The sequence below is a fragment of the Mercenaria mercenaria genome, chromosome 9 (genome assembly GCF_021730395.1).
Source record: "Mercenaria mercenaria strain notata chromosome 9, MADL_Memer_1, whole genome shotgun sequence".
NCBI classification, from domain to species: Eukaryota; Metazoa; Mollusca; class Bivalvia; order Venerida; family Veneridae; genus Mercenaria; species Mercenaria mercenaria.
Window position 1 is genome coordinate 2,909,602 of NC_069369.1, and position 25,077 is coordinate 2,934,678.

General features: G+C 33.2%; 1 protein-coding gene across 12 annotated transcripts in view; it reads left to right on the plus strand.

Annotated features, from left to right (window-relative positions):
* Positions 1-22,942, plus strand: part of LOC123546371 (leucine zipper putative tumor suppressor 2 homolog) — an 83,981-nt gene extending 61,039 nt beyond the window's left edge. For all 12 annotated transcript variants that reach the window (XM_053550708.1, XM_045332578.2, XM_045332575.2 and 9 more), the window contains 2 exons: positions 17,878-18,086; positions 20,881-22,942. In XM_053550708.1, coding sequence (XP_053406683.1) covers positions 17,878-18,086; positions 20,881-21,997 — 1,326 coding nt within the window. In that variant the 3' untranslated portion in view covers positions 21,998-22,942. The remainder of the gene's footprint in view (positions 1-17,877; positions 18,087-20,880) is intronic.
* The last annotated feature ends 2,135 nt before the right edge of the window (positions 22,943-25,077 follow it).

Genomic DNA, 25,077 nt, shown 5'->3' on the forward strand with positions numbered 1-25,077 from the left:
TGTAGCTGCCGCAACTTCCTTATGGGAAATTTTAAAAACAAAATACAGAGAAATAATCAGTGATCATCCTGCTGTTATCTGTAGACGTAAAGTGACAAAGGTTATTTGAAAGGTGTAACTCAAGGTTACCTGATACACAGATAGGGTATGATGAGAAATATATAGTGATGATAAATAAAATTGTTTGATGTTGATTTGCCTCCGAGACTGATACAGAAAGCTTGTGTCACTTGCTCACTACCCACATACCTTCTAGTTACTGTCATTTAAATTGTTTTTTATTTATGAATAGATAGATGGTCAATGTGGTTAAATGAACAATCAACATACTTTATTTTCAGTTTCGTACAGTAATTATTGCTAGTACTTGTATAAATTAACTTACAGGAAGAGTGAATAATCCATTTGAAGGCAGATATGAATAATAGTTAAAAAGTAGGTGTGCATTGGCAGAAAAGGACTGACATTTTAATTATATTGAAAGGAAACGTCATATCAAAACTGATGGTAAAACAATCTATTAGGTACAACAAGAACTAATTCCACAAATAATCATGGATTCACTGTCTCACAGAACTGATAACATTTACATATAATGGGCTCACTGTTCATGATGGCTGTCTCATAAAACTAGTTACATAATTTACAAAGATCGGGTTCATTGTTCATGGCTGTCTCACAGAACTAGTTACATTTACAAAGATTGTGTTCACTGTTCTTGATGGCTATCTCACAGAACTAGTTACATTCACAAAGATTGGGTACACTGTTCATGATGGCTATCTTAAAGTTACATTCACAAAGATTGTGTTCACTGTTCATGATGGCTATCTCACAGAACAAGTTACATTCACAAAGAGTGGGTTCTTTGTTCATGATGGCTATCTTACAGAACTAGTTACATTTACAAAGATTGGGTTCACTGTTCATGATGGCTATCTCACAGAACTAGTTACATTTACAAAGATTGGGTTCACTGTTCATGATGGCTATCTCACAGAACTAGTTACATTCACAAAGATTGGGTTCACTGTTCATGATGGCTATCTCACAGAACTAGTTACATTTACAAAGATTGGGTTCACTGTTCATGATGGCTATCTTACAGAACTAGTTACATTCACAAAGATTGGATTTGCTGTTCATGATGGCTATCTCACAGAACTAGTTACATTCACAAAGATTGGATTCACTGTTCATGATGGCTATAATCACAAAGAACTAGTTAGATAATTTACAAAGATTGGGTTCACTGTTCATGATGGCTATTTCACAGAACTAGTTACATTTACAAATATTGGGTTCACTGTTCATGGTGGCTAATTACAATTTCCAGAACTGAATGAAATTTACAGTGACAGTCTCTGAGATGACAAGTCTCTCAGTAACCTCTTAATATAAATTTACTTTTTGTAATGACAATCCCCCAATCTGAAATTGAATATTGAGTCAGTGTTTTAATGAATGCACAGTGATCTCCCTTGGAACGAATTAACAGTTAATAAAGAATATTGTTTACAATAACAATCTCCCAGAACCTTTGAATAATTATTGGCTGATAAATTCTCGGAACTGTTAACATTCAAAAAGGCAGTCTCTGAAATTGGAAATAAAATTACTGTACAGTCTCACAGTCTGAGTCATATTAAATGACCATCTCCTGGAGCTGAAAAAACAAAGTGAGTCTCTGAATATGACTCCTAGTTAAACTCACTGTCTCCCACATTTACAAAGGCAGTTTCTGATTAGTGGCTCAATGTTTTACAAAGACAAGTCAATTAGTATGAACATGCTACTTAACAACCTCTTTGTAAGGGCTGTTCATCTGTAGGGACAATCTGTAAAAGATAAACTTCTTTATTTTTATCAGGACAGATTTAAAAAAATTTCAAATGTACAAATTCCGTTTAAACAAAATAGACCTCTGACTTGCTTTTCATGACCTCAAATATAGAAACTTTGTTGACTCACAAACTTAGCCATTTCCTTTTGCAGCCCTAGCTGTTTTATTACCTTTGAATTTATTTATTACAGTTAAATGTAACATCGATTATGTTAATACAAGTGGTGTCAAAATGTTTCGAAGTGTTTTATTAATCTTGCGGCCAGAGGTTTTTGTGACTTTATTTGCACACAGGGTCATAAACAAATTTACTTTGAAATGTTATAGTTGACACACTGGTCAAAGTGCCCTTTCTTTTTCACTGATTGTCGCTTGAATCAGTGATTTCATTTTTGAAAATTTTGATACAGTGTTACAGAAACTTTTGTTGAAATTTTTGAAAACCTATGATTTCTGTGTTAGATTGCAACTAATGTTAGGTATCAAATGGAGGTAGAAGGTTTGATGGCTCCACGTCTTCTAGATTTGTTTAAAGAGCTGCAGTTAAATACCCAGGTAGTGGGTGTATTACTTGTCAGTTTGGAATATATTAACTTATAACGTAATGAGAAAATAATAATTTTAAAAAGGTAAAAAAAATGTAAATTGTATTTTAAAAGGACTTAAACATAATTTTGTGAAGTAGCCAAAAAAAATTTTATATCTGAATAAAAAATTACATAGGTAGTGAAGTTTGACAGATGAGTTTGTTGAGTGTTGTAAATCATTGTAAGCCACCGAAGGGGAAGTTGAGGACATTGCAGTGAACGTGATACACCAATTTAGTAATCAAAACCACCAAACTGATGTTCATGTAAAAAAACTGTACTAAAACACATAAAATAAAATGGTACTAAAACACATTCTTCATATATACTGGTATAAGTAGACCATTTAACAGTGCTAAAAGATTTGAATTTTTATCTTAATTATACTATTTCATTAAAATTTTGAAGTAAATTAAAAGTTATTAAACTTAACATTAAGTTAAATTTAACGTTTTATGATTTATCCTACACTTGTCTAGTTTGATTGCATTAAAGATGTGATTACAAGCTATTTTATTTGTACAGCTACTTGTAAACATTTCATCTCTGCGATGTTATAACTAGGACAGCCTAGGTTTGATTCTTAGCACTGACATCATTACAAATTGATACATGTGTTTTGTGCCTTCTGATTGGTCAGTTTGATGTGTCACCTGTCATGTGACAGGTGAAGAGAAGTCTTGGGGACACACTGATTATCGGGGCAACATCATAATTGACAGTCCGACTGTTTTGCTGTTTTGGTTACTGACATCTGGTCAACTAGCAGCTTAGATGTTAACATTGTCAATTATAACGACATTTGTTGCTATTCTAAAGACACGCTGTTATGACGTTTATAGACTTTTAGTCGTTTTGTTTATATTTGGTTAAAAATTTGTTTTTATTTGATGAATTTTTGTCAGATTTATTAATGAACAGTTGATTCAGTGGATGTTGTTTTGGTGAAAAATTCTCAATTAAATGGAAATAGGTTTTCATGGATATTAATGTTGAATTATCAGATAATAAAGGGAGCCCCGTAATGGATGTAATGGAAAGCATTTGTTGATTGGACAGTTGATGTAGTGGTCAGTGAATCAATAAGAAAACCGCCCATGTTGATGCAGTTTGGTCCAGGGGTGTTAAAGTATGATTAGTTGTGTACAGTTATTTAGATAACAAGATAGGATATCGAGGGACAGGGTTGAACGATATAATAATTGAAGGATACATTTGGGTTGTATACTCAGTACCAGGGATGTTAGGTTATTTAAATGAGAATGCTTTTATGGATATCCAAGATACAGATGATACAGTACACATCTTCATAAATCCAAATGAGGTAGGAAAAAGTTTTCTAAAACTGTGCTATTTTTACCGCTTTAACTAGATAATTTGCAAATGATAAGAAAGGAAACATTGTAGAACATAGACATTTATGCTGTAGTGTCTATCATTTTTTGTTGCTACACAACAATTGTAGCATTGTTTCAGAAATAACATTTGGTAACATAAAGTAGAAACTTTATTTGAGGTTATTATACCTTCTGTATGATGTACATTTGAGGTGAAGTGTTGGTTTTAGATACTGATTGCAGTCACCTGCTAATTAGTCATCTGTGTTTTAACCAATTAGATGATGTTAATATCAGGTGCTAATGAGCCTGTGTCAAGCCTGTGTCCTTACCATCACTTTGATGTGACAAGTCAGTATATTTATATGTGTAGGATATAAACCAGTGTAAGGTATAAATTGCAGAATACTAAACTTGTAGTCTGTGACTGTATTAAGACATCATTATAAAAATTACTGAAGTTTCAAGGGAGGTAAGTATTTTGAGCTCGGAAATGAGCGATGTCATGATTAAGCCAGAGGGGGATAACATGACATTACCTTCAACATCAATATTATGATCATATCTGTCAGAACAGTGTGAGAATTCAAACTTCCACATTAGCCATTTTATTGTCAAGTCCAGGTTAACATACCGCAGTAGGTTCTTTTGCTAGACGAATGTAAACAATTAAAAAAAAAAAAATTTCAGTAACTCAAATTTCTTACAATCTACTTATTTGTGACACATTTTTCATTTTTAGCTCATCTGATTTTTTGGGAAAAAAAGTGATGAGTTATAATGTCATCACTTGAGCGGTGTCGGCATCGGTGTCTGCATCTGCGTCGGCATTGCCGGGTTAAGTTTTATGTTTAGATCAGCTTTTCTCCTAAACTGTCAAAGCTATTGCTTTGAAACTTGGAACACTTGTTCACCATCATAAGCTGACCCTGTACATCAAGAAACATAACTCCATCCTGCTTTTTGCAAGAATTATTGCCCCTTTTGGACTTAAAAAATATCAGATTTCTTGGTTAAGTTTTATGTTTAGGTCAACTTTTTCTCTTAAACTATCAAAGCTATTGCTTTGAAACTTGCAACACTTGTTCACCATCATAAGCTGACCCTGTACATCAAGAAACATAACTCCATCCTGCTTTTTGCAAGAATTATTGCCCCTTTTGGACTTAAAAAATATCAGATTTCTTGGTTAAGTTTTATGTTTAGGTCAACTTTTTCTCTTAAACTATCAAAGCTATTGCTTTGAAACTTGCAACACTTGTTCACCATCATAAGCTGACCCTGTACAGCAAGAACATAACTCCATCCTGCTTTTTGCAATGATTATTGCCCCTTTTGGACTTAGAAAAATCATTTTCTTGGTTGAGTATTATGTTTAAGTCAACTTTTCTCATAAACTGTCAAAGCTGTTGCTTTAAAACTTGCAACAGTTTTTCACCATCATAAGCGGACGCTGTACATCAAGAAACATAATTCTATCCTGCTTTTTGCAAGAATGATGGCCGTTTTTAGATTTAGAAAATCATGGGTAAGACAATATTTCTATTACACAAAAAATCAGATGAGCGTCAGCACCCGCAAGGCGGTGCACTTGTCTTAATTATATCAGTCCAGGCTTTTTTCTGCGTTATCCGGATAAATGAAACTGCGAATAAAACTTGAGAACTTTTGTGAAACACTCAGGCCCCAGAAGGCTAGTAAATTAGGAAGCTTTTATAATATAGTAAAGATTGATACATTTATTCTGTGATACACCTGTACGTCAACTTCATTACAGTTCAGACAGTATAATAGACCCTGTATAAATATTTGTCAACTAAACATTCGTGACATCGCATAAGTAAAATGTTTATTTACATTACCGCGGAGGTTACTGGCAGGACTTAGTAATGCAACAGTCATCATTTTTCCATTCTAAAGTTATAAAATTCAATTATAATACAAATGTATTAGATATCAAAGGAGTTCGAAACATACACACATCATTTAAGTGTGGGAACATGGAAGAAAGGCAAATTTTAAATCAAAGCATTAAACGTTTTTGGAATAAAACAGAAAGAATTTAACTTATCATTCTTTAAATTTGAGATACATAGTATTGGTCAGTGGTGGTCATTTAATGACAGACTCCAGCTGATATATGATGTTGGACACTCTAAGGTTCTGCACGCCCCTTCTGTCCGATATGTAATTTAGGCCCGCAGGTTGAAAGGTAATTGCTTACAATGAAATAAATTATTCAGTGGAATTTGCAGTTTGAAACAAATGTCCCAGGTTGATTAACATTTAAGGAATGTGATAGGTATCCCACTCGATCAATTTCCAATTACTAATTGGGTACATACCTGTAAGCATTACCAAATTCAGATTACAGGGTTTCTTGTCTTCATATTGATTGGATTTTGATTGTTTCTGTCAAATAGCAAGATAGAAATATTTGATAAAAAAACATTTAATTGAAAGTTTTGCAATAATCAATTTGAAGCAAGACTTTGCTAAAAACATCTATGTATACGGTCATGTGATACAGATTTCTTTGTTTCTTTTGCGCCATTTTCGGTACCGTGCATGTACTTGTGGCCAGACTTGTGAAGATTCAGCAATAATAAAAACCAATTGTTTGGTAAATCAGCTGTCTGGCTAGAATGGCTTAATTTATGTTTGACAAGTTTCTGTCAGGCCCTATACAATGTAAATATTACATCAATGTTTACTTCTACATTACCTTTAGGGCACAGTTTGAAAAACGACCATTTGTGTTCTGTTCTATTTAAGAATAATAGAACATTGTGTATTTGTTTCATATTAATTGTTGTTACATATGATTCATTTGTTTTGTAATGAAGTTATTTATTGTTCATCAATGATCACTCAAAAATTCTAAAAAGAAAGAAAAAAATATATTTTGCCTTCCTAGATGTGAAAACAGCATTTGACTAAAAGTCAGCCTTCAGTTGTAATTGTATTACTATGTCTTCAAGAAGTGCAAAAAAGGATGTGCTTGTAAAAAAGGGATTTCCTTAAAGAGTATTCAAGAATCTGTCACAACTTGTGAGTATTTTATAGTAGGAAACACTTGTACTTACTGATCAAGAACTAAATCAAACAAAAGAATGTAGATAAAACTGGGATCAAGAGGTCATTTTTGGTCCTGGATACACAAATGTTATCCTGGGGATGAAAACTTTAACTTACCTGTTGACTCTTGTTAAGATAGGGTAGGTATGTAAGTCTGATACCGTAGGGAAAATGTTTAGAGAATTAACAACAGGTAGATATTGACAGCATTGAAAGAGAACACTTCAGAAAAACTTTTCTAAATTTCATACAAGCTAATGGCATTACTTGAAATATTTAAGGGATAAGAATATTTAAGAGATTACTAGGGGGTTAAGGTGAATCAAGCTGACTGTCGAGGGGTTGGATTACATCTAATTGCAGGAAAGGTAGATAGGATTATATGTATTATACAATGTTAGGCTGATATATCTCATATAAGACATACAGTGTCACTTGATCTTAACAGTATTGACACAGTGACTTTATGATAGGTCAACAGTCGCTGGGAAATACCAGATTTTTGAAGGGAACTGGAACATTTGTCAAGCAGATTGTTTGACTTTGTGATACATATACCGGTAATAAATTTGTTTTATGTCAAATGGACACAAGGAACTGGAGGGAAAAGAAATGGGAATTATGCATATGTTCTGGAAAAAGGAGGTAGCCTTTACAAACATTATGATTGTTCTTTTTTAAAGGGAGGAAATTGGAGGCTAATTGATACTGATATAATTTATGGTTGCAGTTATAATTTCCTTGCTGCTACAAAACACATCAGGGTCTTCCTCCACCATTAAAGCTGGAAAGTCGCCATATGACCTATCATGTGTCGGTGCGACGTTAAATCCAACAAAAAAAAAAAAAATACACATCAATAAAAACTGAGCCCACCCAAAATGACTGCTTAAAGAAAAATATATATAAAAAGAGTCTTTTGAGCACTAACAAATATTTTTTTGCTAATGTCACAATAAACTTTAGGTTAGTCTTTGATCTTGTATAGGCATTTGATATCAAACCTTATTATGTTTTGATCGTGAAAAGACAGGAGATCAATGCATTGTCACCTAATTCTGTCTTATTATGACTCATTTAATATCTCTATCAATCTAATTACAGACCCTGACATCTATCATTGAAATATTAGTTAAGTTATTACAACTTCTTTATAGTAGTCAGGTAGTTTAAGTCTTTGTTAGCAGTTCTTCAAAGACGGACCTTGTCAATGGGGCTGAGAAATAACTGGATAACTGTCTCCTCTGTACCTATTAGGTTTACACAGGTAATGTCTTCTTGTGTTTTTTTTTTTTTACTTCAAGATCATTTTAGCTCTGATATTATGTCAAGAATAGAAATTACTGAAATGCTGATTTTCAAAAAGACAATAATTTTATTAGGTTATTTTGAATTAAAACAGAACATCAGGAAAGATTGATGGAATGTCTATCAATATTAATTATATGAAAGTTATATTTTTATGTTGGGTCAACATTTTGTCGACTTTTCACTTCAACCTTAGAATTTTGTTGTTTTATGTCTACATTGTCCGAAGAGGGCATTGACTTCAATAAAGTTATTCAAAGTGTGGTCATCCCTTAAAAAGTTAACAATTAGCTATTGTTTATGGCAAATTAGCATGTTTGTATCAAAATCATTTTAATAGTTTTGTTGGTGTATATATTATGGCCAAAATAAGATTTTTTTCAACAACAATATTTTTGTGAAAAGTAAAACTACATCGAGATATTTGAATATTTGTATTTTTCAAGGAAAATTTGAAATTATTGTCAAAGTGTTTTAATGTAATATGTGGCAGCAGTTGGTTTATTTCATAGTTTATGTTGTTCAGTTGTTGCTGTACTGTTGGTTAGCGGTATATTCTGTATTTCTGGGACTTCTGTTTGAGCGGTCAGCGATTCTTTATTCTTTTTATGCCTGTGATACGAATATATGCATTAATGAATAGGAAAATTGAGTGTCTCATGACAACAAGATTTCTTGGATAAAATATTGAGTTTCTGGCACAGACATGTAATGAAATATTGTAAATTACAGGATCAATATTGTTTACAAGTATTTTCCATGTCCAAGAGTAATTAATTTTCTTGTTGGTGATTAATTTTCTTGTTGGTGATTAATTTGTCTTAATTATGTTCCTTATCAAACAACAGTCATCTGCTGAGGCCATATTTGCATTGTTGGATATTTCAATGTAATTTGTGGAGCATTCTATCTGAAACTTTTTTGATATTGAAAATCAAGGGATATTGGGATCTTGTATGCAGATGAATGGTATTATGTCAAAATTGCCACAAAACGCTGTTGCAGAATGTAAATTCTCTAGCATTAGAAATGCCAGAAAATCAGTATTTTGTGCTGATTTTGATGCAATATCATTCATATCTTCTTAGACTTCAAGTGCAGTTTTAATGCAGTAAAATTGACATTGTTTACTCTAGTTCCGTTCAGAAAATTTTTTTTTGTTTTTGTTTTTTTTTATAATGTCAGCAATGTCATCTGATATTTTCCTACTGATGCTTGATTACAGACCACTTCACATTTCTAATTTTCCGATTGTCTTAAAACATTGTTTGGTTTTCTCTGATAACATTGATTATACCATAAATTTTGCCGCCAGGGTTTATGACGGGTTATAAATTATCGAGGTTGACAGAGATTTTCATTATCATTGTCTTTTCTGTCGGAAATGTTTTCATTATTGATTTTACAGGTATATAGCTTTAATATCTGCTGCTGAGGGAATTAAACTCTCATTTGATTGGTCAGTTTTAATGAAAGGAGAGATTTGATTGGCTGTTAATGACAGTATCAAAACATCTTTTATGGGAGCGATTATTTGTACAAAGTTGGCACCTTTACCTGCCGTGTGGCAATGTGGGTGACAAAAGCAGGGCAAATATTTATTGCCTTTAATGGAATAACAATGGTCATTGTGTAAGATAATATTTAACATAACATGGTAAATATATCACTACTATATGTAGGCACACGTGAAGCTCGACAGATGTTCCACAGGAATATACTTGCTCAATATTTCATGTTCACTTGGATTATATGACATCTTCTTGGATTATATGACATCTTGGATTTTAGTATTTGACTGTCTGTTAAAATTTACTGCATGTATTAAACATGCATTTTAAAGATACAGAAACCTGTATGCATTATATGACATTGACAATTTCAATTTCAGTGTTTAAAAATGGTGTTAGTTTTGGAAGAGAAACTTCCTTAATGAATTATTAACTGCTGGAACTTTAGATGAAGATATGGCATTACACGAGTATGAAAACATAGAGAATATCTGGCTGACAGATCGTATCACTTTGGTAAGGGACTAAACAATAAAATAGTTAAAAATCAAGAAATATTTTGATATATTGTTTTATCTCTGTATAGATTCTAAAAGATCGAGGAGAAATGCTGAAAAGATTTCATAGGAAAGTCAAAATATTTCGTGGGGTTAGAGCCAGCCGGTTATAACTACTTGTAAAGAAGGCATTTATGACCTTCTTGCACTAACCCCTTAAGGGATGGTGTCTATGTTTGTGACAGTATCTGAGACTTCCTGTGTTTGTTACATTTTACCTTCCTGCTCCGCCTTTGATTCATACGGGGAAGTTGTCAGAAAGACAAAAGTAGCTTCAAGGCAGTTATAACAAGTTGTTCTGGTTATGAAAAAATCCTAGCTTATTAGCTTCTGATATTAGATGGTACAGAACCTCATCATTCACACAATGTCATACAATTTTATCCCATACCCTGCTAAATTTCTAAAATGGACTGGTCCATCATTCAATTTTGGCAATACCATTTATAAATCAAAGGGGTGTTCATTGAAAATTTAGTGACTGAATAGCGAACAGTGCAGACCATGATCAGACTGCATGGATGTGCAGGCTGATCTTGGTCTGCACTGGTAGCAAAGACAGAATCACATGCCGCCAGCTGAGGCTAAAGGTTAATGCTGTGCAATCTCAGTTTTGCTTAAGCTGACAAAATCCCCCATCATAAGATGAATTTGAAATTTTCTTCGTATCCTGTTAATTTAAGGTATAATAGAAGTGATCAATCATAATTCAGAATCTTCACTTTGCCACGATAATACGGAAAGTCTGCCAGATTTAGTGCAATATTATACGTTCTATTAATTATTCATGTTTTTTCTATAAATGTTTGACTTGTGACACGCACATCGATCTAGGTGTTACCGTTCGTGCCTGATTGACCTGCCCTTTGTTAGGAGGTAAGCCGATAATGGGATATATCGAGTACCTGTCCATGAACAGATCCCCAACGATGATAAAAATATTCTATATAAAATAAATAATTAATTGACTTCTGTATATTCAAGTCAACTCTAGTTATGAGAGATATTTTTGTATTTGTCGAGATCTACTTTATTTTTCTGACTGTATCGTAATATTTTAGTACAGCTTGCTTGTTATATGCTGGATCAGTTTTGAGTGAGGTATTAGGTTAACATTTTTGGAGAAATTTTATACAATTTTAATCAGTTAAAATGGCACTTTAGGATTCCTCAGGTATCTTTCTGCTATCTTTAAAAACTCTTCATGTGACAAGATAAAGTGCCTAAACTTTCCTGATACCCGCCCTAGGTGCTGGATGGTTTATCATGTGTACAGTTAGTTTGTAAGATACCATATCGTGTGCATCCTGTGTTTAGTGTCCCTAATAAGGTCTCATGCAGGAAGTTTGGGTAGTGATATCTTTTGCTTCAACAGCTAATGCCACATGGGACAGTCATTGGTTGTGTTACGTATAAATTTAATTTTTTTAGCTCACCTGTGAAGTGACAAGGTGAGCTATTGTGACCGCTTGATGTCCGTCGTGCGTAGTGCGTCGTGTGTCAACAATTTCTAAAAAAATCTTTTTGAAAACCACTGGGCAGAATTACACAAATCTTCACAGGAATTATCCTTGGGTGGCCCCCTTTCAAAATTGTTCAAAGAATTGAATTCCATGCAGAACTCTGGTTGCCATGGCAACCGAAAGGAAAGACTTTAAAAATCTTCTTCTCAAAAACCAGAAGCACTAGGGCTTAGATATTTGGTGTGAAGCATTGCCTCATGGACCTCTACCAAATCTGTTCAAATCATGACCCCGGGGTCAAAATAGACCCCGCCCCAGGGGTCACTTGATTTTACATAGGAAAATTTTCAAAAATCTTCTAAAAATAAACCAGAAGACCTAGAGCTTAGATATTTCACATGTAGCATTGCCTTATGGACTTCTACAGATTTGTTTAAATCATGACACCTGGGGTGAAAATTGACCCCGCCCCATGGGTCACTTTATTTTACATAGGAAAATCTTCAAAATTCTTCTAAAAATAAACCAGAAGACCTAGAGCTTAGATATTTCACATGTAGCATTGCCTTATGGACTTCTACAGATTTGTTTAAATCATGACACCTGGGGTGAAAATTGACCCCGCCTCAGGGGTCACTTGATTTTATATTTCTTTTTGGTCAAGTTTCTTCAATTTCTTGTCCTTAAGTGCAATGATAACAGGTGAGCGATATAGGGCCATGATGGCCCTCTTGTTGTATGGTTGTCAGAATTAACACTTTTATTGACATGAACTAGTCAGTTAGCGTTTATGACAATGGTATTAAAGATAAAATTCTTGAATATATTTTAATATTCAAATGATTTTTATTATAGGTAAATCACCATTCTTCCAAAATATGAAAAAAATCAAAGCACTGAGTGCTTGACCATTGCCCAGTGACACTGTCAATACTGCCCTTATTTGCAAGGTAGACAAAGACACTAACAGTTTGAATATCAACATATGGCTGAGATAGGTATGATAAGGGGTTTAAAGGGATCAGATTTAGTGTCAAGGGTCTCAAGTGACCATTTAACTCCCATTATTGATCCTTTTATCTGATTTTATGTGTATTTTAATCTTAAATAGTGCTATAATCATTAGCTTGTCCCTCTAACTTGTCACTTAAATCTTCTCTATTAGTGTCAGTCTGCTTAATTAAGTAGTTTCCCCCATTTAAGTATAAAAATGTACCAGTTTTTCAGTAAATTGTGTCTTAATTTGTTTTATATACAGACATACAAAATTTCAAGGTCATTTGAAAGACCTAGTTATCTGCTTGAATTTGACAGAAGCTGTCATACAAAAGTGCAAGACTTATTTCTCATACTTCTTCAGTTCTGTTCTGTTCTGTTCTGATGTCGAGTTAAGCCATAGGGCTCATATTGTGATATAAGAGCTGCTGTTTTATTATTTTCTCCATTAAGATCACATTTAGGATTATTTGGTTTCATTTTACACCACTGTAGGAAATTACCTTCTTTTGTTGTTTATATTGATGTTGTTATTATGGTGTTAGAAGGGTTATGATGGAATTATCTATAGCTGTTGGTCTAACCATTTTTCCTTTGTAGTGTAAGAGAATATGTTTGTTTAATGGATGATGGGGGTTCTGGTGCAAGATGTTTAATGTCTGTTACTAGGATTAAATTTAATCCATTGACAACCCTGGACCTTTCTCATGAGGTGTAATACCACTAAAATGTAGCACAAGGTTTTTCTATTATAATAATTGTAACAGTTGGTAGATTTTTACATGTTTATTGCATCAGTGTGGTTGACGAAATTTTTTTAATGAGGAAAAAAAAGAGGTGTTGCTATAATACAAATGATAAGACTCAGCAGTTTTGTATTGCGAAAATTTTTTACCGTACCCCATACGGAAGTTTTTAGTGATCAACATGGATTTTGCATTTAGCCATTTTGACCTTTGTGTAGCGGTGTTCTGTATCTAGAGAGATTATTAATGTTAAATCAGCCATTAGCGATTTCTCTTTGTCTAGGAAAAAATATTGTGGAGAAGCCATCGAGTTAAATTTGCAGTCATCTCATAGCGTGAGTGAAAGCACTTCTCCACATGCTGTGTGCTCTTCAAAATATTATGTGCCGATTTCATTTTCCCTGAGAGAGACATTCTTGAGTCCTGGTATTAGCATTTCGTTTTTTTCGTTTCTGGATGTTGCATCGTTGTGTCAAAAATGTGGTGAACTTATGGGATGGATACAGAATGAATTCATTAACTTTTAAGAGCTGTGCAGATACAAAATGTAAATAAATGCTGTCTGAAATTAGTGAAAATAAACGGAAGTTTCTTTGTCCTTTTTGTCAAAGACTAAAAAATATTACTGAAAAATTTGGACGTTTTTATTGTTGAAAAAATGGATGACGTTGAAGACAACTTTCACCTATATGTCAATACAGCACTGGAGGTGTTCTGGGATGAAACTATGCCGCTGGTATTTAAATTTTGACTATTATTTATGTTATTATTCTTTAGAGACATTATAGTTGTTATTAAGGATCATACATGTAGACAAGTTCTCCAGGCATATTACTTGGGAAGGATAGAATTTGTTGTTTAACTCTGTCAGCTTAACATTACTCTCAATTATTTTTACTTATTTATCAATTTTTCCATTAATTTACAGAAATTTTCATTGAATTCTTTGTCTTTTAAAGTACCCTATCATTAATTAAACTCTTGCCTTATAAATTCTTTGCAGTATTTTGGCTTTTTTGTTTCAGTTCAGTGCCATTATGTTCCAACCCTCATTGATTTTTTATTGGGAGACACTAAATTAATTATGGGGAGCCCTGTCTGTTAGAGAGTGAAGGATTTACAGTTTTCTGTCTCATTTATCCCCAATAAGCCTTGTCTTAATTGATTCCTACCACAGTCACATTGTCTAATGATTCATAATTGAAATCTATTGTTTGCAGACTCTCTTCTCAAGAGTCCAACTGGAGCTGCTGCCTGCATCAAATACAAATGCTATTGCAGTAGGTGACTGGGAAAGAAATCTAAGTGCTTCTTTATAAATAAGCATTTAAACCTCTTTTGCATTCACCCTTTAATTGAAAATCTTCAACTTTTGTGTCATGCATCAGATGAAATATTCTGAAAATGCATTGGGTCTTATTATTGTCTTTTTCCATATAACGCATTTTTTTGCAAATTTGATTCCTTTTTTCCAAAAGGAATCAGCCTGTATAATGCCTCATCTGTTTCCAAGTCTGTGGTGTATGCAAATGAAGCAGACATTGTTTCACATTTATACATACTGCTCTTTGTAATGTCCTTGTTGTTTTTACTCTCAGTCTGGTGCAAACCAGTGCTTTGGTTTAAGTAAGTTCAGGATTTGTTTAACAAATCATCTTCTTGTCTGCAGCACATTAGATAATTACTTAACATGTTGAAAACAGTTTTTTTAGGAGAATCTTGTGCAATAAAACACATGTTAATGTCAGTAGTGTCATTACTACAGCTATCTAAAGAAATACATGTAGCTTGTGTTTAATTAAGTATTCATTCGTTCTTTGTTGGATAAATAATTTTGCTCTCTGGGAGCAGAAAAAAATACTACCAGCTGTTTTATCAACCAGGCAATATAAATGACATATATATCTGTAATCCTGACATGTAAGTATATAGCATGGTGTATGTGAGGAATCATGCTGCATGTAGTTGCTGATGTTTCAACCTCCTTAATGAAAATCTTATGTCTCTTTATCAAGTGCATTGTTCTCTTAATTGAAATTGGTTGTCCTTACATCAACCTTCATACATTACATGTATAATTTTGTGAGTACTGATTTCACTTCACTTTAATGTGACATGAAAATGAGACTTATATCATGATGTCCTTTTGATGCTTTTTCAGTAAAAAATATAATATAGTGCAAAATGTTAGTATAAAACTAAAATACTAATGTAGATTCGGATCGCAAATATACATCTTTGCAGATTTGATGAAGTGCAATATTGACTTACTAGTCTGTTTTCATACCCTACGTTTTGTTCCTAGGAGATAACTGCTGAAGCTATTTAAATTTTGTACACTTATGCACCTTTTCTTTTTTAAAAAAACCCCAGCTAATCAGAGATGAGAATTTTACTTAGTAAAAGTGAAAGACAGAAATTCATAAGATGTTTATCTTAGTCAGTATCAGACAATTATTTTGTGTTCAGACACAGGAGATAACTCCTGAGGTTATTCAAATTTTATATAATTATGTCCATTTTGTTCTGAAAACACTGACAGATTGGTCAGAATTTTAAAAAGAAATTATTCAAAAAATCAAAAAGATTATCTAGTCGGTAGACCAGACTATGGACTTTCTTACATGTGTATAATAGATGTTACTGGATGTATTAACAAAACGCGATAACTGTGGCCTTTATTTACTAATACCAGATCAACCCATAACAATGAAATAGGGAATCAGGTGTACACATTCTATGACAAATATCATAACCTCGCAAAATCGATATAAGTAGCGGCGTGGTCTAGTGGTTAACACGTATGGTTTGTAAGCTTACGGTGCTGGTTCGAATACAGGACGAGTTACTTTTTTTAAAACTTTTCTAACATGTTTTTACCTGGAGAAGAATAAAGGTAAAACTATTTGTATCATGATTTTATCGTGCACTTAAACTGAGTACTTATTGACATTTTTCACAGGATTTCATATTAGAATAGACATTGAATCTATTAACATTGTAAAATAAATAAAAAAAAAGAAAGAAAAATGAAACCAATGTTGCGATCGTTAAAAACATTATGAATGAGTAAAAATAATCACAAAGAAAGAAAGGCTCGAACCTACACCATACAAACATAAAAAGAATAGAGGTCCGACACATTGTCCACTAGACTACAAATCAGTTATGAAATAATGCATCGTATCTAGAGTTAAGAATACTACAATATACAAATTAACACTACTTATCGAATAAAACACCTGCTTTACCTGTTTTTGGATTTTACCAAGTACCGTTAAAATAAAATTATTTCGATCCTTAAATAATCTATTACATTTAACTAATGAGTTATTCATGTTTGAAAGTTGTGTATTTTCGATATCCAGATTATCGGTAAATGTATATATGCAGAGAGATATGATAATGTTTTATGTGTACATTTATACATTCCGGAGAAACAATGGAGGAATTCATGTAGTCTCAGTAATCACTCTCTCTCCTGTAAACATGCCAGGAAAATTCACAGACTTTTATGAAAACAAACACCCGGAGTATACTCTCTACTGTAAATATTACACCAAAAACCAGAGTTTTGTATAAAAAAACAACCTTCGTGCAAGTCTGAAATGATTTAGTGCTAAGAAATTATTTAGACAGTATTGTATGTGATAAACTCAGCCTATAACTGATAAGGCTTCTGGTGTTACTGACAGCTGTTTCATGTATTGTTGTATACTTGATGGAACTACTCACAGACAAATTTAATGTATTATGTAATAGAATATCACTTTAATATGAATTACCTTACTTTTTCGCCTAGAATTCTTGAGACTTAAATAAATGGGATTATTACATGCTTATATCTTATGTATTAGAAACTAATACATGTGATAGCCTGACAGTTGGTTCAAATCCCAGGCAAGGTGATTTATGTTATCTTTGAAGAAGTTGTTAGTTACCTCCCTTATTGTCAGATAGCAAATCTACTTACAGGAATAAACATTGAACTAATTTTCTGCAGAAAATTAGCAATTTATTACAATTACTAGTTAGGAGATGTCTTGCAGGTAGAAGTTTAGATGCACGCATTTACATTTCTTGGCAACTGCCGTCTTGTCTGAGTGCAAAACCATCGATTTATAAACATTGAGTCAGTTTTGGCAACTGTTGTAAGCAGTTGGAAAGTTGCATTTCAGTGTAAAAATTTTTGTCTGGAAAAAACATCCTGTTGTAGAGTTACTCACTCATTATCCTATCTCAGATTCTATTAGACAGTAACGCACATTGTACAGTTAACACATCAAACTTTAAACTTTAATATAAAGCCAGTTTTTGAGAACTTTTCTTTTCAGGGATCCACACAATGACCTATTAATTACCAAATTACTTCTGGATATTAAATATTCAAAGGGGGCATTTATGTAAAGAACCTGATGTTAATAATTAAAACATTTTTTTTCTGTTTTCAGTCACCTGGTAGAGGGATAGTGAAACCTATAGCATTCAAGCCAGTGGTGACGAATCCCAAGTTTGTAACCTCACCTAAACAGTACGGTGAGCACCCACGGAAATACTCTAGTCATGATGATGGATATGGGTCACAGGACTACGGAGTGACCAGTCAGAGTGTAGCAAACACCTCACATGGCTCTAATTACTCACAGATGGATTTTGACAGGTATGAATTGATCAAATAAATACTTTTTTCAAAGTCACCCTTTTGCTGTGTTACGTGCAAGTCCAAGTCAGACATAAAGTTTTACCATCACATCCTTGCATATAACTGTGCTGACCAACCACAAGAAATTTAGCCAACACTAGGCAGGATTTTGTGGATACAATAGGAATTTAATCTCTGATGTGGATACAAACCTGCACCTTTGGGTTGAAAGTATGTTGCTCTATACCTACAACGTATTTGCATATTATATTAGTACTCTTTTTGACAAAGAAGGTAATATTAAAACAATGTTGATGCTAATACAGTAATGATACAAGGGATGGGGAAAAACTTTCGGGGTGGTGTTGTGGTATTTACTCAGTTTCCATAAAGCTTGAAGCAAAGTTGGGCTCAAGCTGAGGTTTATTTCCAAGTTTGCTATAAGAAACCTTCTTGTTCTTTTTCTATCAAAGTTACATAGATAAATATCTGTTATAGCAGTGTTCATTGTTACTGTCTAATCAGCTGTTGCCAGCAGTGTTGCCTCGACTATTGATTATTGAAGAGTTTGAACAGATTAAAGACTATTTAACATTCTCTGTATTTTTTATAGCCATTGATTCTTACCATTCTCTCACGGTTTGCAGATTTTATAAGATGAAGCCTGTTACCATATATATTTAAACTCATTAAAGTAACGCCTTTTAAGAAGACGTAACTGACATAAATAGTTCAGTTTCACAAGAAAAAGTTTTGATTTCTTCTTGATGTTAGAGGCATAAAATTTATACAGCAGGACCCAGTGATACAGGCTTTTATTAATTTTGCGATCATTTGATGTTTGAAGAAAGATAATTTATTGGTTCAGAGGGTAGTTAAGTAGGTGACATAAATTGATCATTAACATGACAAAGATATCACCCTAGGTTAATAGACTGTGTTACAGTTAGACTGTTATGTTCTGAAGATCACTTTTCAAACCAGCTTCATCATGAGTTGGCATTTTTAGCTCGACTATTCGAAGAATAAGTAGAGCTATCCTACTCACCACGGCGTCGGCGTCGGCGTCACACCCTGGTTAAGTTTTTCGTACCAGTCCATATTTTGACAAAGTCTTTTGAGATAAAGCTTTGAAACTTTCAACACTTGTTTACCATCACCATGTCCAGTTATAGGCAAGAGTACATAACTCTGTCAAGCATTTTGACTGAATTATGGCCCCTTTTGACTTAGAAATCTTGGTTAAGTTTTTCGTACCAGTTCATATTTTGACAAAGTCTTTTGAGATAAAGCTTTGAAACTTTCAACACTTGTTTACCATCACCATGTTCAGTTGTAGGCAAGAGTACATAACTCCATCAAGCATTTTGGTTGAATTATGGCCCCTTTTTGACTTAGAAATCTTGGTTATGTTTTTCGTACCAGTCCACATTTTGACAAAGTCTTTTGAGATAAAGCTTTGAAACTTTCAACACTTGTTTACCATCACAATGTCCAGTTGAAGGCAAGAGTACATAACTCCATCAAGCATTTTGACTGAATTATGGCCCCTTTTGACTTAGAAATCTTGGTTAAGTTTTTCGTACCAGTTTATATTTTGTGTAAAGTGTTTGACATATGGCTTTGAAACTTTTATATCTTGTTCAGTATAATAGTCTCTATCAGTAGGCAAGAGTACGTAACTCTCTTATCTTTTTTGGCTGAATTATGGCTCTTTTTGAACTTGGAAATTGGTTCTGTTTTGTAAATGTCCATGTTTTGTCAAGACTATTTGACATATGGCTTTTAAACTTTAAACACTTGTTTATCATTATGATCTCCATCTGTAGGCAAGAGTACATAACTCTGACAATTATTTTGACTGAATTATGGCCCTATTTGGACTTTGAAATTTGTTCACTTTTTCTTACAAGTCAGCGTTTTGTCAAAACTGTGGCTTTGAAACTTTTAACACTAGTTTATCAACATGATTTCCATCTGTAGGCAAGAGTACATAACTCTGTCCACTATTTTGACTGAATTATGGCCCTTTTTGGACTTAGAAATTAGTTAAATTTTTCATATAAGTCCATGTTTTGCCTAACATATAACTTAACATATTTGCTATCATGGTCACACATTGCCATTTAGTGCAAGACTAATCGAAATCCACAAATACAGGAACATTTTTTGTTTAATCCATTTTTTTGTTTAGTCTGAAAATCTATGGAAATATTTTGACCCCATTCTTCAATCAATTCTTCGAATAGTCGAGCGCGCTGTCATCCGACAGCTCTTGTTTTTGCATTTCTTGTTGATGCAAGAAAATGATATAAACCTGAGATACACATTCTTTTGTAAAATATATTTTAAGATGTCTTGCAAACAAATTAATTAAAACAAGGAAATTAACCTCTGTAATCTGTTATTCTAGAAAATAGTCATTTATGAGCATAAGAACATACCATTTTAAGTTCATTTCTCGTAAAAAGATAACATACATACACAAAGTTTTTAGGGGTAGTCATTACTGAAATTTGAACTAGGTAATGTATAATTTGAAAACACAAATTACGATCAAAAAGATGTGCTAATAAATTTGTATCACTTCACTATTGCACTTCTTTGTTTGGTCAGAATTTTTATCGTCTGGCTTCATGGTTATGTTGTTCAGTTTCAAAATTGTACTCGAAGACTACCAGTCCAGTGCTGGTGCTTTTTGTCTGGTCTTAAGATTTGGTTTAAGTAACTTTACAACCTTGAAACCAGTTCTTTCCTATAACTAGATGTAAAGTAAGTAAAATATGTAATGAAATTCATTATGCTATTTCAGGTCTGCCAGTTTCTCTAGCGATTGTAACAGAACCTCAGATAGGGCAGATTCTGTGGCCGCCTCCCACATGAGTAGACATTCATCCAATCATATTGACGGTTATGTTCAGACACCGTCACCAAGTGATAGTGGAGTTGGTGAACTAGAAGCCATCTTGAAAGAGAAAGATGCTGAAATTAATATATTAAGGGATGTGATGGACAAAAATGAGAGGGCAATATTTCAAGTGTATGAGGATAAGAAAAGTGGTTGGGTGAGAGATATTCAAGAAATGAGGGACGATTTTGAAAAGCAGATAAAAGAATGCAAAAGAAAGTCATACAAAACTGAACAAATTTTGAACTTGCAAGTATTTAAACTACAGCAGGATAAAAAAGGATTAAAAGATGAAATTGATAAATTAGTTGCAGAAAAAGAAGATTTGCTTCAAAAATGTGAGGCTTTTGCGGAAGAAACAAATAGACTTCAAGCCCAAATGGATGATGCGACTTGGCAGGGTCAAGGTCGTAGGTCATCCGGGGATGTGTCAAACTTACAAAATCAAATAGACCATTTGCATAGTCAGCTTACAGACAAATCTGAAGAGGTGCTCAGACTTCAATCAAGACTTGAAGAAGAAAAATCCAAACTGGATGAAACAAATGCTAACATTGAAAACAGAAACCGACAGTTTTCTGACCGGTTAAAACATGACACCTCTTCAGAAAGTCTAATGAGATTAAATAATTCTGGTTCAGATATGGAACCAGATATCCCATTATGTCATTGTGAGAAAGAAATACAAACAGACTTCTCAAAAGCTAAAACACCAGAGAGAGAAACTCTTAAGCCATCTTTGATATGTGAAAAAGACAAAGAAGTGAATGCTTTACGCGAAGAACTGAACAAACTTCGTCTTGAAATGCTAGTCAATAAGGAGGAACATGATAAGGAAAAAGAACAATGGCTGGAAGAGAAAAACAAAGTTATAATGTACCAGAAACAGTTACAGTTGAATTACGTACAGATGTTCCGAAAAAACAAAGTTCTTGAGGCGGAGGTGGAACAACTCACTCTTGAACTTGAAAGTCGGGACATGAAATTGATGGCACTAAATGGGGAAGAATCCGTATGCTAAATGTTTGGAAACATTCAGACATTATTGCCAGTACATTATTGTGAGAATGATTGTTTTCATGAATGAAAAGTAATAAGTTTGTACAGTTTGTACATTTCAGTTCATACACAGTCTTTATTTCATAATTATTTCGTACCAGAAATTGTATCTTCCTTGTTCACTATAGCAACAACAGGTGAAATTTCTTCAGTGTACTTGTAACTATCATTTAGTGCTACTTATTAAAGGAAAGGTTCAAATCGTCATAGAGATAGATTGGAAAATAATGAAAAACAGTGTTGTATTTACATGTACTGGTATTTTGAATAGAAACTGATCTAGCATTATATAATACAGATGATTCAAACTGTTGTCAGAAAATTTGGGCTTCAGAATAGCTTCTTTTAAGAAATGTCAAAGTTTCATATTAAATGAATTTTATATCATTTTACAAAAAAAACAAACAAAAAACAAACATATATCTAAAGGTGATTGTACATTGAATTCTTTTTTTTTTAAAGCTGATGAATTAATCCTTATAAATATTTAACCTTTAGCCTGCTGGCAGCAAGTGATTCTGCCTTTGTGACCAGTGCAGAACAAGATCAGCCTGCATGTCCATTTGCAAAGCACATATGCTTTCACTGCAAGTTAATGTGTTTGGAGACTGATTTTGATATATGACAACAGTTTTGTATGTTACAAAATGAAGTAGAGAACAAAATGTGTGGTTAAAGTAGTAGTGCGATTAGGTACACAAATGAAATCCATTTTTCAGAATCTGTTTCATCTAGGTTCCACTCAGTTCACTATAGTGCCTTTGGTTGGAAAGTCTCTCAAGAATGTTTTCTTGTATTCAAGATTTATGTACATGTTATTTCAATATTTTTGTGCTTCCAGGTGTAATGTAAATTACATGTATTAAATTAGGCCATTTGTTAGCTATGGGCAATATATTTGCAAGTTTACACATAAACTAATGTTCTACTTAGACTTACTGTTGGATTCATGTATTCCAGAATGCTGTTTTTCATGAATTACTTTAAATTTTGATACTGTAAGAACCTAAGAAAACTATATCATTTCAATAATAATTATCGACCTTAAGTACAAGTACAGTGGCCTAGTCATAAAATTCGCTGTGCTTTCTGTGAAATGTATATATTTTTTCTAAGTGCCAAAGTTCTGGAAATTTGTATGTTTTGATATTAGTGTGAAATATTTTCTGTAGATAGATGCAGATTTCTTCAGAAAGATATTGTTAAGGAATTGTTTAAAAAGAATTATGTACATGTATTTAGTGTTAAACTGGGATATTTTATAGTCATAAAGAAATTTTGGGGAAAAAGAAATCTTACGATTATAAAATGAGAAAGGCTTTGGGACATTAGACTTGTGCAGATATGAATCATAATTTAATATGAATATGTAGGTTATGAACACTACACATTAAAACTTACAGCTGTACCAATATATATTGTTTTGTTTTTGGATTTTACATATATTTCTAAATTATATTGACTAACCCTTATTATGCTGGACACAATTGATTCTGCCTTTGCGACCAGTGTAGATCATGATCAGCCTGCACATCCAAGCAGTTTGATCATGATCTGCACTGTTCGCCATTCAGTCGGTATCTTTTGGTAAGCACCCCTTTTAAAAGGTAATGGAACTATCCAAATTGAAAGATAGACAAGTTTATTATAGAAATTTAGCAGGGTAAGGACTAATTTTGTAAGGCTGAAAAAACTTTGTTTGATACTTACTGCAGAACCTTGAAATACCCAGTAGTACAGGTACCAAATAGTACACAGTACCAAAAAGTACATAAAAGTGCTCTAAGAACATATTTTTACTTTTTTCAGCATTAAGATAGTCTTGTTTAGCAAATCAGTGTCATGAATATTGGAAATTGTACTTTATGTGACACATAAGAATTAAAGTAAATACTAATTTGATAGTGATAAAAAGTTAAATAGTATTTCAAGTATCTCAAATATTATGTCACAAGTTTCACAGATTTAAAATAACAAAGTGTAATAATGTTCTCTAGCAATATTGTATTATAAAGTGTTATGAAAAGATATTGATGTTTAGAAATACAGTAATTCGTATGACTTTTATTATTCACTAATTTCTTGTTGCTTACTTGATATTTTTACTTAAATACTTCCCTTCCAACCCTTGAGTATCTGTAATAGACCAGTCTAGCATACATTATGGAAGCTTCTATATTAAGCATCAGGGGAGGAAGGGTTAAACTGTTTATGATTATTACACAAAGGTAAAGGTGATTACCTGAATTTGTCAGTGAAACTACACAATGATTCTTTTAATGATTCTGTTTTTGCATAACTTAATAAAATGAATAACAAATAAATATGATTGTGTTCTTATACTTTTCTACAAATGTCGGAGCAACACAGAAATAATAGTTCCCTTATATAGTTCTGAATCCACGCTTTCCAGAACTTTTGCTGCAAAATACAGCACGCTCAGACACAAGGCTATTTTTCAGTACATAAACACAGTTAAGTGTGTCATACCTGTACTGGTGTTAGTTGTGACTGGTCAGAGTTTATATACCAGTGCCAACCTATGCAAAAACAATATTCTGAAAGGCATCAGAGTCTTCGTCTACCATTAAAAATTCCCTATAACCCATCAAAAGCAGCAAGTATTTCTAGATGAGAATAAAGAAACAGTTACTAGGACAAAAATGTCTGCTACCCCAATATCTGTAAGAAGATCATTTGGAACAGCAAAATTTGACTCTGTACTAGAGAAATAATGGTGAGTCTAACAACCATCATACCCCACAAACAGCAGCTTACTGTGAACATTAAAATAGATTCCATGTTCACAAAGGACTAGAAAATATAACAACTCGTGGTTCAAGCACATGAGACCATTAACAGCTGCCACATGGGGCTTGAAGAATTAAGAAGATCTATATGAAGATCCTTTGGAAGCAAAAGAGCACAATTTAGAAACTATTCACTATGGTGTCATCCTGATTTTGAAGTTTATTCAGTTATGTCTTTCCTTCACTTCTAACCTACTGAGAGTTCTGGTACTGATACTACCTTGTGGACAAC